This window comes from Mytilus californianus, unplaced genomic scaffold (assembly GCF_021869535.1).
Source record: "Mytilus californianus isolate M0D057914Y unplaced genomic scaffold, xbMytCali1.0.p SCAF_93, whole genome shotgun sequence".
Classification (NCBI taxonomy): Eukaryota; Metazoa; Mollusca; class Bivalvia; order Mytilida; family Mytilidae; genus Mytilus; species Mytilus californianus.
Window position 1 is genome coordinate 53553 of NW_026262749.1, and position 16094 is coordinate 69646.

The 16094-nt window shown below is 33.5% G+C and overlaps 2 protein-coding genes across 2 annotated transcripts; both read right to left on the reverse strand.

Moving 5' to 3' along the window:
• Positions 1-2118: 2118 nt before the first annotated feature.
• On the reverse strand, positions 2119-7691 carry LOC127717249 (uncharacterized). Its single transcript, XM_052222992.1, has 3 exons — positions 6837-7691; positions 5261-5534; positions 2119-3942 (listed from the first exon to the last, which is right to left on the reverse strand). The coding sequence occupies exons 1-3, from the start codon at positions 7274-7276 to the stop codon at positions 3184-3186; spliced, it is 1473 nt and encodes a 490-aa protein (XP_052078952.1). The 5' UTR covers positions 7277-7691; the 3' UTR covers positions 2119-3183.
• On the reverse strand, positions 7683-14418 carry LOC127717250 (uncharacterized). Its single transcript, XM_052222993.1, has 4 exons — positions 13810-14418; positions 12240-12326; positions 10937-11002; positions 7683-8572 (listed from the first exon to the last, which is right to left on the reverse strand). Exons 1-4 carry the CDS (start codon positions 14240-14242, stop codon positions 7893-7895), a joined length of 1266 nt encoding a protein of 421 aa, XP_052078953.1. The 5' UTR covers positions 14243-14418; the 3' UTR covers positions 7683-7892.
• Positions 14419-16094: the final 1676 nt, after the last annotated feature.

The following is a 16094-nucleotide window of genomic DNA, read 5'->3' on the forward strand; positions in this document are numbered from 1 at the left end:
TGCCAGAAAACCATGCAAAACCGTCCGAATGTCACTTTTGCCAAATGAGTTCATAATTGGCACATTGGTGCACCTTAGTAATGTAAATAACCACACAAATTTTTTTTGAAAATTTTGAACCGATCCGGATTATTTTTGGGCGCCATCTTTTAACAGATGAAATTGCTCGAAAACAGCAAAAATAAGCCTTTTTTGGCATATTTCACTGGTTTAAATAAAAAAATATGGCAACAATAATAATTTTTTGACAGTTGTTCCTAGTAATACATCACTTTAAGTGTAAGAATGCATAGAAATAACAATGCTGTCTATTAAGTGTATGTATAATCTATCCGATTCAATAGGTCTTATTTAGCTTCATGTCCAAAATGGCTGATTTTGGTCATCTTTCAGAGCCAAAATACTCCAAGACCCGTTTATTATTGTAAAACAACATATCTACTTGCAAAGTATAACTATATATACCCAATCAAAAAAAATATTAAGCTCGGCAAATAATGTTGGTGTCTGGTATATACCAAACCAAATTGGTAACCTGCATATTCAAATTTTCTCAATTTTGCCGTCTAATTTGTAACTACTGACATAATATAGGAGCTGGACTTATAAATAAGTATAACAACAAATTGAAAAGAATAATTCATGTTTAATTTAATGCTTTAAGAAAATAATCAAACAAAAATACAAATAATTCATCATAAATGAAGAGGCTCACAGGAGCAGAATAACTCTAATTGACAAATTATGCACTAAAAGCGGACAAAAACAAACATTTCCAGAGCAACAACTTTAAAAGAAGAATTTAAACAATTCAGAATAAGTTCAGAATGTAAAAGAACAGTTCCTACTAACCATTAATGCAATTTGTTCTATTATATATTGATATAGTTGTTCGAAAGAAGTAGCAAACGGTAGATTCAATCATTTCAGGGACAATAACTGGAAGATATAATTACCAATTTTTCGATAAATTTTGGGGTGTTTAGACCATGTTATGTTGATAGTTTTTATTTAAATATATATGTAGGACCCTTCTTGTATAGTTATTAAGATAATGATAATAAAATGCTCCGCTGGGCGCAGCTTGATACGACCACAGAGGTCGAACCCTGAACAGTTGTGGGCAAGTATGGACACAACATTCAAGCTTGATACAGCACTGAATTTGGATTGTGATTAAATATTTGACACAGCATAGGTTTCTGACACAGAATGAATGTGGTCTAAGAACTTAAAAAATTTTAATTTACCTATTCAAACCATATCATTATTATTTGCTTTTATATATAAATCAGAAATAACCAATTTAAAATGGAAAATTTTAAAGAAAAAAAAGGGGGAAAAAATCCCCCCTCAAGATTCATCACCCCCAAACTCAATCCCAGCCTTCCCTTTGTGTTACAATGTATGGTGCCTTGCAGTACAATTTCAGAGAGATTCGTACACTTGAACACAAGTTATTGTCTGGAAACTAGAAAAATGCTTGTTTTTTTGCCCCTTTTTGGCCCCAAATTCCTAAACGTTTAGGGCAATTACCCCCAAACTCAAACCCAGCTATCCCTTTGTGATATGGAACCTTGTTGTACAATTTCATAAAGATCCAAATCACCTTATGCTCTATTTAAAAGCAGCCATCTCTAGAATAAGTAAAATATCCTAACTCAATGCCTTTTTATTTCATGACATATACATTGATTGATTGATTGTTGGTTGCTTAACGTCCAGTGGCAAATATTTCATGCATATTCAGGACGAGAACAAATTAACAATAAATACAATAGGTAGGTTCTGTAATAGGGGCGTCCGGGATTAAAGTCGGAGAAATTTAGACTACCACGGGAAATGAGGGTATATTGGATAGGGACAGAAATTTAGCCTTGCAACAGGTCACCTACGGACCCCTCAAAGAGTTGTTGCAAGGGTTCTTAACGTGCAAAGAGCGTGGCACTCTCATTACACGAGGCATCGGATTTAACGTCCCCATTCTGACCGGACGTGGCTGCAAATTTGTACATCCCGCACAGCCAAACGGACGCCCCACTTTAGCACGGGTTTTACTGCCGGTCGGAGGAAGACCAATGGTGACCATACTTCTATTCCCCAGTCACCCTTGGGGGGCATGACATATACAAACCATTCTGCTAAAATCAGACATTTACAAATTTTAAGTCTATAATACTGGTGCAAAATTTATAAAGAATTTTGAATGAAAAGTTAAAATTGTTATGATTACGGTACCTATAAGGGCCTACATAAGACCCTCGGAAATAGCAGAATTTTATGAAGTCATCTGAAACTTTAAATTTAAAAAAAATGGAATATGTTTTTTATGCTTCAATGGCTAAGTTTTACTATACAATAACATCAAGTGTATGTTAACATTCCAGTAAAAGAACATTCTTTATAATATCATCAAAATCTTCATAATTGAACTTCTATTGAAATATTGTCTTCCTATACGCATTGACCTTAACTATGACCTCTTGTTAGAACTTTGGCCACCACACAGTGAAAGTGCAAGGGGAAAACCATGATGTAAACAAATGTGGACAGGAAGGTAAAAAAGTAATAACTTGTTCTTAAGAACAATTCAAAACATTAAATCATTCAACAACTGTGAGGGAAAACTTAAATTCATAACTAGGAATTCATGGAAAATAAAATTTTCAAAAATGATCGTGGCTTTTATCTATTTACTTATGAAAAATGTGCTGCACATGATCTTGGTTTTGAACTTTGGCAACCAAATCGAATGTTTAATAGCTTGTGAACAACAATTACCTAATGAAATATTTGTCGATTATAAGTTAAATTGATTCGTCATAAACATAAAAAAAACATGGATACAGGACTTCGTTCAGTACATCTGCATGCATTGGTTCAAAAGTTATTATAGTAAAAAGCACATTTCATATCACTTTAATAAAAATCTTGGAGAACATAAAGAACGAGACGTTTTTCTCCACATGAATGTACCACTTGCATATTAAGGCAGTCATTTTGAAATTTGTTGAAAGGAATGTCTTTTTTTATGAGATCAAGTATACAAATTGTATGTATATGTACATGCAAAACAGTTGCAATATCGGTATCTTTGAGATGAAATATTACATACATGTTTGTAGTTATTCAACCAAATACAATACAACAAATTGAATATTATGAACATGCACACATGTACATCTACAGAAACTGCTGCACAATGTCTGTTGCCAATTCTGCCATATTGTTGTGATATTCAAGTGAATTGATTTCCTCTAAAACATTTTCTATAACATCAGCAGTATCTTCTGATTTTATAGAAGTTTCAGCACCAAGCCTGACAAAATTAGCAAAAAGACTGCGTATTTGCGATGGTGATAACCATTCTTCCCGTGTGAACATTTTGGTGCCATCATTCTCATGTCTTGTTGTCTTGAGTTCAGTTGCTAGTTTATCAAAATTTGGTCTTCTCCCTGAACTTTCACACTTTACATATATATCAAATAGGAAGTCTTTTACCTTTTTGGTGAATCTTTTAAAAGGTTTGTTCAGTTTCAGAGCCCATCCTTCATTGACATTCATATCGATTGAAGAAACAGATTGTATGAGGACTTTGTGTTCTCTGTCAACTGCCTCACATTGTTGTGCCCAAATCAATTTGACAGAATCATTACTATTCTCACTAGTTGAATATACATGATTTCCAATTACTATATGTGCTTCTAGAAAATGAGGTTTTGTATACACCTTGGTGCAACTTTGATCTGGACACGCAAATAAACCATCATTACTCACATCTTCTTCCATCACATTCTCCACAGTTTCAATGACATTCTCAATACCCACATTTTCAGTGTCATTCTCATTACCCACATTTTCATGTTCAACATCAATATTATTCCTTGCATGTACAATTCTCCCATGATGGTCCGCAACAAAATTGGAAAATGGAATAATTACCTGCAAAAAAAGTAAATTTATGTATATATTCTGCAGCAATAATATTCAGCATGTTCAGTGTTCACAAAACAGTTTTGAACAACCAACTAAAGCATGCCAAACTGATGGTAATTTTATGTTATATTCAACCAATCACTTAAAATTCTTGGCCAATGATTGATAAAATAATTTGGGAATGTGTCCATATGCCCACTTACATATAATGTTACAATGGGACATAAGCATGATAAATCAAGAAGGGAAAAAGTAACTACCCAAATTGGTACTTGATAAGCTATGAGCATAAGTTTCATAACATTTGGTTGAGACAAACTTAAGTTAGAGCACAGAAATGAAAAACTCAGCAATTTTTGCATTTGTAAAGGGGCATTACTCTAGAATGTTAAAAGTGATGTCACCAAAATTCATACTTGATCTGTGTTTTGTGGTAATAAACATTGTGTATAAGTTTCATAACATTTGGTAAACTCAAGTTAGAGAACAGAAACTGATATTTGGGCCTACAGACGGATGAACGTATAGACGGACATTGGTGAAAAAAAATGCCCCCTCCACTACAACAGGGGCACAAAAATTCAAAATGATTAAGCAAATGTTGGTCACACACATTTAACTAACCCTTAAAATTTATGAATGAGAATTGTGAACAAAATATACATGTACAAGTAGAATGATTATATAGAATCATATGGTTAGCAAATATCAGGCTGTTCTGATTTGTGTTTATGTGTGATTGTCACTGTATATTTTTTAGTTTACAATTTGCTATTCTGATTCTTTACTAAGTAAGCCTTTGGATTTAATTGCACTAGTACTATATTTGGGGCACTCAAAGCCGGGTGTTCTGTTCTGGATGTATCTTTTTGTATTCTTTTCATTTATATATCTGTACTAGTCTTAAACACATTGTTTGTTTATTAGTTGTTAAAAAATTAGCTTTTAGTAACTCAGAGAAGTATCAGATCTGTAATATGTGTCTTTTGTTTTTTTGCTAGGGTTTAAATTTGCTTTGGAACAATCAGATGAGGTAATTCCTTTTCACTGATTTTCATAGTTTATTCTTATTGACTGGTCTGGCCCCTGTCACATTCCATGTGTGCCTTGTTTGCTATAAATAAAATTTGGTTTTCATCTTTAGTTTTATACATAAATAAGGCTGCTAATTTTACATTTGTCAATTGGAGCTTTTATAGCTTACTATGTTGTATGGGCTTTACTCATTGTTGAAGGCTGTATCGATTTTTCAATTTACAAATTTACTTGGTCCTTATATCATGGACATTTATCCCATGTTTCTTTATAACTTCACTTAGTTTACCTGAAAACCTTCCATGAGTGTGTTGTCCTTAAACTGAAGATTTGGTATGAAATTGCCATTTCCTATTCCATAGGCACGCCTCACTTTAACCCCTTCACTGTAGAACTCAAAATTGTTCATTGCGCTAATGTTGGGTATTTTGGTTTTTGTCTTGGTCTGATGTTTCTGATCAATTGCAACCACAGCATTGAAAACCCCTTTAACACCTCCATTTGAGTTTAAGGCAGTTGACATATCCTCTGCAGACAAAACATCATGTCCCTCACCAGAGTACCTAAAAAAAAATGATCATGTATTCATTGTATGAGCAAGACTTTTTTTCAGTGAGCCAGAATTTTATTAGTCAGCAAAATAAAAATAAGATTGTCCTATGGCCCTTGGCCATGTTGGCAGACCAATAAAATATTAATAGGATCTTTTATAAGTGTGTTTTGAAAAACTGGGATATCTCCTAAGAGTGTTATAAATATTAATGTCTTTACCAGAGGTTAGCAAATGATTCTGTACTGCGAGTACTGTAAATTCATAAAAATAATTTTAGTGCATATATATTCTGAATCAGTAGTTGTCATTTGTTGATGTAGTTCATAAGTGTTTCTTGTTTCTCATTATGTAGATTAGATCGTTGGTTTTCCCTTTTGATTGGTTTTAAACTAGTCATTTTTGATGCCCTTTATAGCTTGCTGTTCGGTGTGAGCCAAAGCTCTGTGTTAAAGACCGTACTTTGACCTATGATAGTTTACTTTATTATACTTCATGTCAAAATGCCAGATTTTGATTGGCTAATACGAGGGTGTTAATTTACTCTATTACCCTTCATGGAGACGCTTGATCAAGTGTGCGCTTTATTAAATACGACTCTATCCTATGGCAAATACTCTATCACCCTTCACGGAGACGCTTGATCAAGTGTGCGTTTTATTAAATACGACTCTATCCTATGGCAAATACTCTATTACCCTTCACGGAGACGCTTGAACAAGTGTGCGCTTTATTAAATACGACTCTATCCTATGGCAAATACTCTATTACCCTTCACGGAGATGCTTGATCAAGTGTGCGCTTTATTAAATACGGATGGTTGTTATGTACAAGACGTCATAGTTTATTACTTTGAATTTGAAATTTAATCGACAGTAATAACAGAACATTCAGTATAATAAATTAAATAACACATATCTGAGAGGGTGATAGAGCAGATTGTTACACCTCGAAAAGACATTGTCAACCTTGGCTTCGCCTCAGTTGACAATGTTTTCTCGGGGTAACAATCTGCTCTATCACCCTCTCAGCTATGTGTTATTTATATATTTACAAATTGTGACTTGGCTGGAGATTTGTCTCATTGGCACTCATACCACATCTTCTTATATCTAATAAATGATTATTTTGTAATTTTGACAGGATTGTCTGAAGTCATAAAATCATTATATTTAAAATGCGAAGTCTTTTCTCCATACTAAAACAATTGCAGTATTCATAATCATATGATAACAAAAAATTATTGAAAAATGTCCTAAAATTACAGTATTGCCATGATTATAGAAGATATTTTAACAAGATATTACAAACATACCTCAATATATGCATCTTGCAGTGAGATGTTTTTGAATCGCATATATCTTTGCCAGACTGCGCTTCACTAAAGTTGTATTGTACAATCTTAACAGAGAAGTCTCCATTTACATTAATATTATGAATGTAAGAAATCAGTGGCACACAGTGGTAACATCCAGCATTATCGCTCTTTAGAAAGATTTCAGTTACCAAAGGTAATATAAGTGGTAATTGCTGTAAAAGGTCAGTTAGTATGTGAGCTACAGAAAACCATCCTTGATTGCCTAACTCAAGAATGTGCACAAGAGTGTGAACATTAAAGTTTGTCTTCAATTTAGGTTCAACCTCAGTATCAAGAGTGACAACAGAAGAAACATGCCAGCTTACTCCCTTTTTGCCGAAAAAGTCACTTTGGGCTTCTCTGTGTCTCACAGGTAAAAACTTCATAGCCCAGTCCATTACAATTAGGGCCTGATGAGGTTTTTAATTACTGAGCAGTTTGTTTTGCTTGATCTTGATGAACTGTCCTGACACAAAGTGCCTTCCATGTCAATATTTGCTCTTGTGCTCGTGATAACTCATGATCTATTTCATCAATTTTTTCGGCTGGGATGGAATTCATGTTTTGAAATGTATCTGATACTTCTTGTAATGACTTATCAACAATACTGCACTTGGTACAACTATCTGAATGTTCATGTGCACAAGTTGAACGAAATTGGGTGGATTTTGAGTCACTGAGGCTAAATGTGGTACAGTGATCTATACAAGTTGAAGATGTGGCTAGATGACCCTTTATTTCAAATTTTAAATGTTGGTTGGCACATGCAATGATATGTTTTAGTTTTCCCACTTTTTCCTCTTCTAGTCCAAACAACTGATCACATCAGTCAATGTTTCCATTGCTTTCATACCATCGGCTGTGGTGTTGTCTAAGCCATGTAGATTTTTTTCTGAGAGGCAATACAGGCATTAAGAATGTTAAATAATGTTGATCTTGAAAATGTATCATAATCTTGGTCTTTACAGTAAGCCATGTATGCCTTTATGAGTCTTGATGAAATAATGCTTCGAACTACCTTGGAATTTTCATTTCCACACAAGATGAAAGCTGTAGAGTTTTTGATCCATATCCAACTGCTTGATGGTAAGTTGGGCTAGAAATAAACTCAATAAAATGCATGAGTTGAGGATGACTTAATCGCATTCTGTATATCCTTGGGGAATTTATCATTTGTCCAGGTTTTTCCAAATTAGCATGTTTCCTAGCTCTATCAATTTTTGACATAGTAAGTCCTGGAATTAATTCAATTAGCTTCTGTTTGGTAAATTTTTGCACAAACAAGGAAAGAATCTGAATTTGAGTTTGACTGTTATTTTGGTCCAAATATGCTTGTATGAGTGCTTTTGTCATGTCATCATGTGTTGTCTGATTGTCATCATTGAGATACATGTATTTCTCACTTAAGTCTGCCATAATTTTGTTTTCTTGCCCTGGTGCAATATATTGAATGATCAAATTAACAATATCAGAGGTAAACTTCAAATACATTGCCTTTGTACTTTTTGAGACATCATCCCATGGAAGGTTTAATTGATGTTTTAAAGTGGGAAACTTTCCATTGCCGAGAATATTCATAGCCCTGTTGAATTTGTCTCTTTCAGAAGCATTATCAGCCTCCCAATCTGATGTTGACTGCTGTGAAAGGTCAGTTAACGTTGTTGTCGACAAAAAGGTTAACTGTGAGTCTAGATCTGTAAAAAACAAAACATATTTATATAATATACACCAGACATGAGTTTTATTGTTTGAATTGTTTTATATCTTTATATTACAAGCCTTTTTTGGTGACTATGGGGTATGGGTCTACCTCATTGTTGAAGACTGCATGGTTACCTATTAACCACTAGCTTTACTACCATATCATTTGGTATCTGGTGGAAACTTGTCTTATTGGCAATTATTCCATATTTTCTTTTTATTATATTATATGTACAATCATGTATGACTGACAGGAAATATTTTTTTTACTGTAAGCAGATGTAGTTAATCAGGTCTCCCGAACAAAGCCAAAACGGAGAGGCCAAAATATAGGTTTAAACGTTGGTAGGCTACATTTTCTTTTTTATGTAAAAATCGTACCTTGACCATTTCATACCTAATGAAATATTAACGAGTATACCATTTCGTATTTCATGGAATATTAACATGTATATTATTTCGTACCTATATGTATACCATTTTGTACCTCATGGAAATGAAACCAACTTAAAACTTGTACCCGTTTGACCTTGAAATATGGAGCAATTTGAAAACCGGACCAAAATCAATAAGATCAATAATTGAAATAATCCTTTATATTCAGTACATTATATATCAAGAATTAAATTTTTGTTCAAATCATACAATCACAAAGTTTAATTTTGGACCATTTGGACATCATGTCATGATTGTGGACAAATTCAAAATGAGGCCAATATCCAAAATTTAAATCTTAATCTAAAATCTTAGATTTAGCATATTAAAGAACAAGAATTCCAGACTTCGAATTAAACCTGATTAAAACTGGTCAAGAAATTAGCCGTTTCTACAAAGTATTAGAAAAGTTGTTTTTTTGCCCTAGTTCTAAACTGTAAGGGCTTTAACCCCAACATTCTTTTTCTGTTATGGAACCTTATCATGCATGTGGTATTATTTCATAGCATTCCATACACTTATAATCAAAGTTTGGGAGGCTTAAAACTAGAGGCTCTAAAGAGCCTGTGTCGCTCACCTTGGTCTATGTGCATATCAGACAAAGGACACAGATGGATTCATGACAAAATTGTGTTTTGTTGATGGTGATGTGTTTGTAGATCTTACTTTACTGAACATTCTTGCTGCTTACAATTATCTCTATCTATAATGAACTTGGCCCAGTAGTGTCAGAGGAAAATATTTTGTGAAAATTTTCATAATTTATGAAAATTGTTAAAAATTGACTATAAAGGGCAATAACTCCTCAAGGGATCAACTGACCATTTTGGTCATTTGACTTATTTTTAGGTCTTAATTTGCTGTACATTATTTCTGTTTACAGTTTATCTCTATCTACATGTATAATAATATTCAAGATAATAACCAAAAGCTGCAAAATGTTCTTAAAATTACCAATTCAGGGGCAGCAACCCAACAACAGGTTGCCTGAATGGTCTTAAAATTTCAGGGCAGATAGATCTTGACCTAATAAACTGACCATTTTGGTCATGTTGACTTATTTGTAGATCTTACTTTGCTGAACATTATTGCTGTTTACAGTTTATCTCTTTCTATGATAATATTCAAGATAATAACCAAAAATGGCAAAATTTCCTTAAAATTACTAATTCAGGGGCAGCAACCTAACAATGGGTTGTCTGATTCATCTGAAAATTTCAGGGCAGATAGATCTTGACCTGATAAACAATTTTACCGCATGTCAGATTTGCTCTAAATGCTTTAGTTTCAGAGATATAAGCCAAAATCTACATTTTACCCCTATGTTCTATTTTTAGCCATGGCGGCCATCTTGGTTGGTTGGCCGGGTCACCGGACACATCTTTCAAACTAGAAACCCCAATGATGATTGTGGCCAAGTTTGGTTAAATTTGGCCCAGGAGTTTCAGAGGAGAAGATTTTTGTAAAAGTTTACGGACGACGGACGCCAAGTGATGAGAAAAGCTCACTTAGCCCTTTGGGCCAGGTGAGCTAAAAATCAATAATGGTCTCATTAGCCTGTCTTTCTTATTTATTTTCGTTTTCAGTCATCAGTGTCTCTTGAGTTGTCAGTATGTGTGTGTGACTTTGTCTCATGATTCCTCTTGTTCTTGACCTTTTTGATAGTTTGTGCTTGTAATACTAGTACTGCATATATTACTGTTCAATTTGTTAATTGAGAGAAATGTGATAAAAAGAATGACCTCTGTCATGCCATCATCATTTAGTGCTAGTAGTGACTTGGAAGCAGTGACGGTCATTTTGAAAATATAATCACTGTCCTTTTTACACTAAGTTTAGTTCAATATGTTGAAGTCATTTTTAGAAGACACCAGGTAATGTCAATATCAATCATAACCCTTTCAACTTAAAATATAGATTACCTAAATCTGTATCTTCCTTATCTTCATGGATACCTACAATGCGCCCACACAATCTCTCAAACAATTCTGAAAAATGCAAATACTAAAGTGTGACAATATTCATCTCAATATTTTTCCTAACATAAGTCTATTAGGGGCCATCTAACAATTGAAATCCCATTAGCTGGGGAATAAAATATGATCACTCTTAGTCTTCTTCCAGCAGGCAGTAAAACCTTCCAAAGATGGGGCGTCTATTGGAGCTGCCAACTATAGTACCACAAATTAGTATGACAGAAATAACAATGACAGGCAAATACTAATACCCCCCCTGGTATATGGGATAATGGCCTATTTTTTTCTGGTTTTATAATAAAAACTCTAAAAAATATACCCATAATGGGACAAACGGACGGACATACAGGGGTAACACAATATGCCCCACAAATTTAAGTTGCAGGGGCATAAAACTAGATGCTCTCAAGAGCCTGTGTCGCTCACCTGACTCTACTTGGGTTTTTGAAATCATATAAAAAATCATAAAAAAACATAACAGACACTTAATTAATGTTTGACATGTTTGGTTTCACTCCATTGAGTGGTTCTCTAAAAGAAGACATTTGTATGTATTTCCCATAGGGTCCTATGTTAAACTAAGTCCCCTGTTGGTGGCCATCTTGGATGATGCATCGACTACTAAGTAACAACACTTGGTCAATACCTAATAAGGAACATTCATGCTATGTTTGGTTTCATTCCATTCAGTTATTCTCTAAAAGAAGACATTGATATGTATTTCCGATAAGGTCATATGTTAAACTTAGTCCCCCGCTGGCGGCCATCTTGGATGTTGGATCGGCTACAAAGTTACAACACTTGGTCAGCACCTCATAAGGAACATTCATGCCATATTTGGTTCCATTCCTTTCAGTGGTTCTTTAGAAGAAGTTCAAAATGTAAGAAGTTAACGACGAAAGCCAAGTGATGAGAATAGCTCACTTGGCCCTTCGGGCCAGGTGAGCTAAAAAACAGTAGCTATGCATAGCTTTACCAAATATAATCTAATGACATTTATTCCTTATAGGATTCCCCATGACAAAATTGGTCACAATAAGTTTTAATGTCTTCATCATACAATGTTTCTATCAAATTTATTTATTAATACAAAGACATGATGAATAAAAATACTTTTTTCTGGTGCAAATGTCTTATTTGATCATGAAGGAATTGTATACATGTAAGTCAATGTAATTTATTTAATTTACTTGGTATGGTTATCATATCCAACAAACAGTTAAATTAAAAAGTTTAAAATATATCTTACCAACATCTTCTTCTATATTTAGTTTGACCTGAGTCTTGTCACTTATTACAAAATTCTTCATCTTTATTGAGCATTGTTTGCACAGCCCTACAAATAAAATGTGTATAACTATAAAAAAAATCTTTGTCTTTGGTTTATGAAATAAAATATACATGTATAAGACATAAGTCAAAGCAAAGTCAATGAAGCAGGAAATGTAGGGTAGGGTATCATTACAGTACAGTACATGTAGTTGAAATGAGGTAATAGCTGACTATGCTGTATGGGCTGTGCTCATTGTTGAAGGCCTTATGGTGAACTAGTTGTTTATTTTTGTGTCATTTAGTCCTTTGTGGAGAGTTGTATTATTGGCAATCATACCACATCTTCTTTTTTATATTTGTTTCTTCTAAAAAGGAGTTTTATATGCAATGTACATACATGTAGGGTTCTTAAATAGAAAAACCTTACGAAAGGATTCGCCCGAAACGGGGAAAAAGCTCAGCAGAGCCTCGCATTTCCCCCTTCCTAAGCCTCATCCTTATATCATTGATATCTCAAATCAATGCACTATTATTGTCTATGTACATGTATTTGTATGGATCTTTTCAACTAGATAAAAGTTTTTTTAGTAGAGAAAGTGCTTAACAACCACCCTTTGTGTCTTTGATTATGAAATCTTAACATGTATATTGATGAGTTATCAAAGGGTCAGGAAGAAAATTCACAAATTCAAAGTAGTTTTGTATTGATTTTCCAATTGTACATTGTATGTCATGTATGTGTTGTACATTATTTTGTGCATTCTGAAGCAGTATTTCACTACAATTAAACAAGGTCCCTAGCCAGATTCTTGTGTGTCTTTAGTGAAAAGTTGTCCATTTTGTGTAATTGTATGGTTTTGTTTTCTTTTTCAACCAGGTTGTCTTCTTTGTCCCTTGATTACCATGATTACCTGTTTCATTTAAACTTACATGTACATGCACCTTTTGAACCTGTCCTGCAAAAATCAGTGGATTTTTTTGGGGGGGAGGGGCTTAGGATTTTAAAAAAAGATCATTCTGACTCATAAAAACTGCAAAAATAAATAAGGGGGTCAACCTTAAGCTTTTGACTACGAGGGGAAGAGAATAAACCCCTGTCCTGCTAAATATTGAACTTGTTGAAATTATATATTTGGATTTTTCTGGTCTTGAAGTTTTTATAAACCTACATCATGTTTTAAGTTTATTTTTAAGCAGAAAATAAATATTGTAACCTTGTTTAGCTTGAAAATTAGTATTCTGTGCTTAGCTGGTGTGGATATATATAAACATGATAAATATTTTGACTATCACAATCCCCCTTCCCTTTTTCAGAATCAAATGGTTGTCCCTTTACTGCTTACCCTGGCCAATACAGATAAACTTATTTAAAAGTGATATTATTTGTTTACTCTTAACCAAAGGAAATGAAAAAAAAAAATGTTTTAGAAACAGGTGTAAATAATATCAACTTCATCCCCCCTTTATAATCTAGGTATCAAATGTTGGTCCCCTAATTTCAGATTGACTATGAGAAAACAAATGAAAATTGCCTTTAAGATTTGTACCTGTTCCTACGGGAATAACTTGTCGAGTATACAGCCAGTTATGCTTGCACAACAAAGGTGAAGATCCTCGGTCAGCCTTGGCTTTGCTGGAAGAGGCGTGGTCTGGATGTTGACATCGTGCACGATTATTTCTCCAATGGATACCATAAAAGTCCCTGTGCTTAGTACATGTGATTAGCCGAGTTGATGTTACATCTATTGAAAAAATACCACTCCTATACAGGATAAGAAGACCTTCTGGAAATTCACAGTTCGCACTACTATTCAGACGTTTGAGATGAATAGTAGTGGGTTTGGTGCATTCAGATACTTTAAGAAGTGTATTAGATGTAGATGAATAGTGCTGGGATATCCCACATGCTCCTCCAAGATAGGAAAAGTCACAAACTTCACTACAAATGTCATCTGTCAAACCATCACTGGAAGCTGACATCTTGGAGTGGAGATTTTACCCAAGGGAGATAAGTCAAGGGAAAAGCATAAAAGATGAACTCACTAGTTCCAGACAATTTATTGACTTTTGCAATTGCAGTACAAAAACTTCTTATTTTAATGTTTAAGTCACTTGATTTTACTTTTTCAAATGATTTAATGAGCCACTTTATTTCCAATTGTGTTAAGAATTCAATTAAAATCAAATCAAAATTTGTCAATTGGGGACTAAAATTACCATTCTCCCAAGGCATAAATTAACATATAATAGTCATTTGCCAAGCTTAATATTTTGTTTTGATATAAAACATACCCCATAGTTAAAACCGATATAAGATGCAAACATATCCGGAATGGGTCTTGCAAGTTAGAAGTAAATGAAAACCATGTAATTTCATGTATGAAAAACCCCGCCTTTGTGTCCGTGCTCCTGGCAATGTGCCAAATCGTTTAAATTTTCATTTGTATTGACCATAACATAGTAAAATGGATGGGTTCCAGCTGACATTGCTCTTAAAACTCAACTACCTCATTTAATATGCTTCTGGGTAACTCTTAAAAGGCATAAAAAAGTTGTATTTTTCCTTGGTTTCATTATGAATTTACAGAATTATGCAAATGAGGCTGTTACTAAAAATAGATACGATTCTGGGAAAAATTAAGTGGTCAAATTCTTTTATTTTATGTCAAGGATTAAGATGATGTATAAAAAATTGTCAAGTTGTGATTGTCGATTTGGACGATTTTCTGAATATTGCATGGTTTTCTGGCGGATTGGCTCTTAAGTAAGATTAATTTTTCATATTTCTACAATACTATAATGTTTTCATTAACATTATTTTTATTGATACTCGTCTTTATGTGTAAACTTTACGCAAAAAATAATATAGATAATTTGACACAAAGTGATAATTGCCGAAAGCGACTCTTGACAAACTTGAGAAACAAACATGTTCCAGATAATTTTCTAAGATGTACTTACAGTTGTATTAGCTGTTAACTTGAACCAAATACAGTTTTATTTAATAATTACAAAATTTTTCAATAAATTTAACCACTTGTTGGATACTTGATTACGATGAAACCTTAAATCGACCATATTTTACAGATAGTTGTATACAATGTAATACCAAACCTGCCATCGGTTTATTGATAATTTCAATACATTTTACTGTCAATTTGACTACTTGATTTGTAATTGTATTGATTGATATCTTGAATCGGTCATTTGTTCCAGACACTTTTCTTAGATGTAATGACATTTACATTAGATATAAACTTGAACTAACAAAAGCTTTATTGAAAATTTTATTATATTTATCAGTCAATTTTTTCCACGTTTGGATAAATCATTTAGATGTTACCTTAAATCGACCATATTTTAAAGATAATTGTTAAGAAGGTAACACCAAACCAGCCATCGGTTTATTGATAATGTTTGTAAATTTTACTTTAAATTTAAGAATACATAAACTGATGAGCCAAAATATACCACAGTTTATTTGCCCTGTGTGCAATAAAAGTGAAGTGCATATTGTCATATGAATTATCTCTTCTTGTACGAAATTAAAATTGTCAGTATTTCAAACAAAACTAAAAAACGCAATTTATACTACAGATTTGTAGGCGATAGTGTTGTGTACATGGTTATTTTTGAGATCTCGTGCTATTCGTTTTTGATTGATTGATTGATTGTTGGTTGCTTAACGTCCAGTTGCAAATATTTCATGCATAGTCAGGACGATAACAAATTAACAATAAATACAATAGGTAGTTTCTGTAATAGGGGCTTCCAGGATTGAGGTCGGAGAAATTTAGACTGCCACGGGAATTGAGGGTATATTGGATAGGAA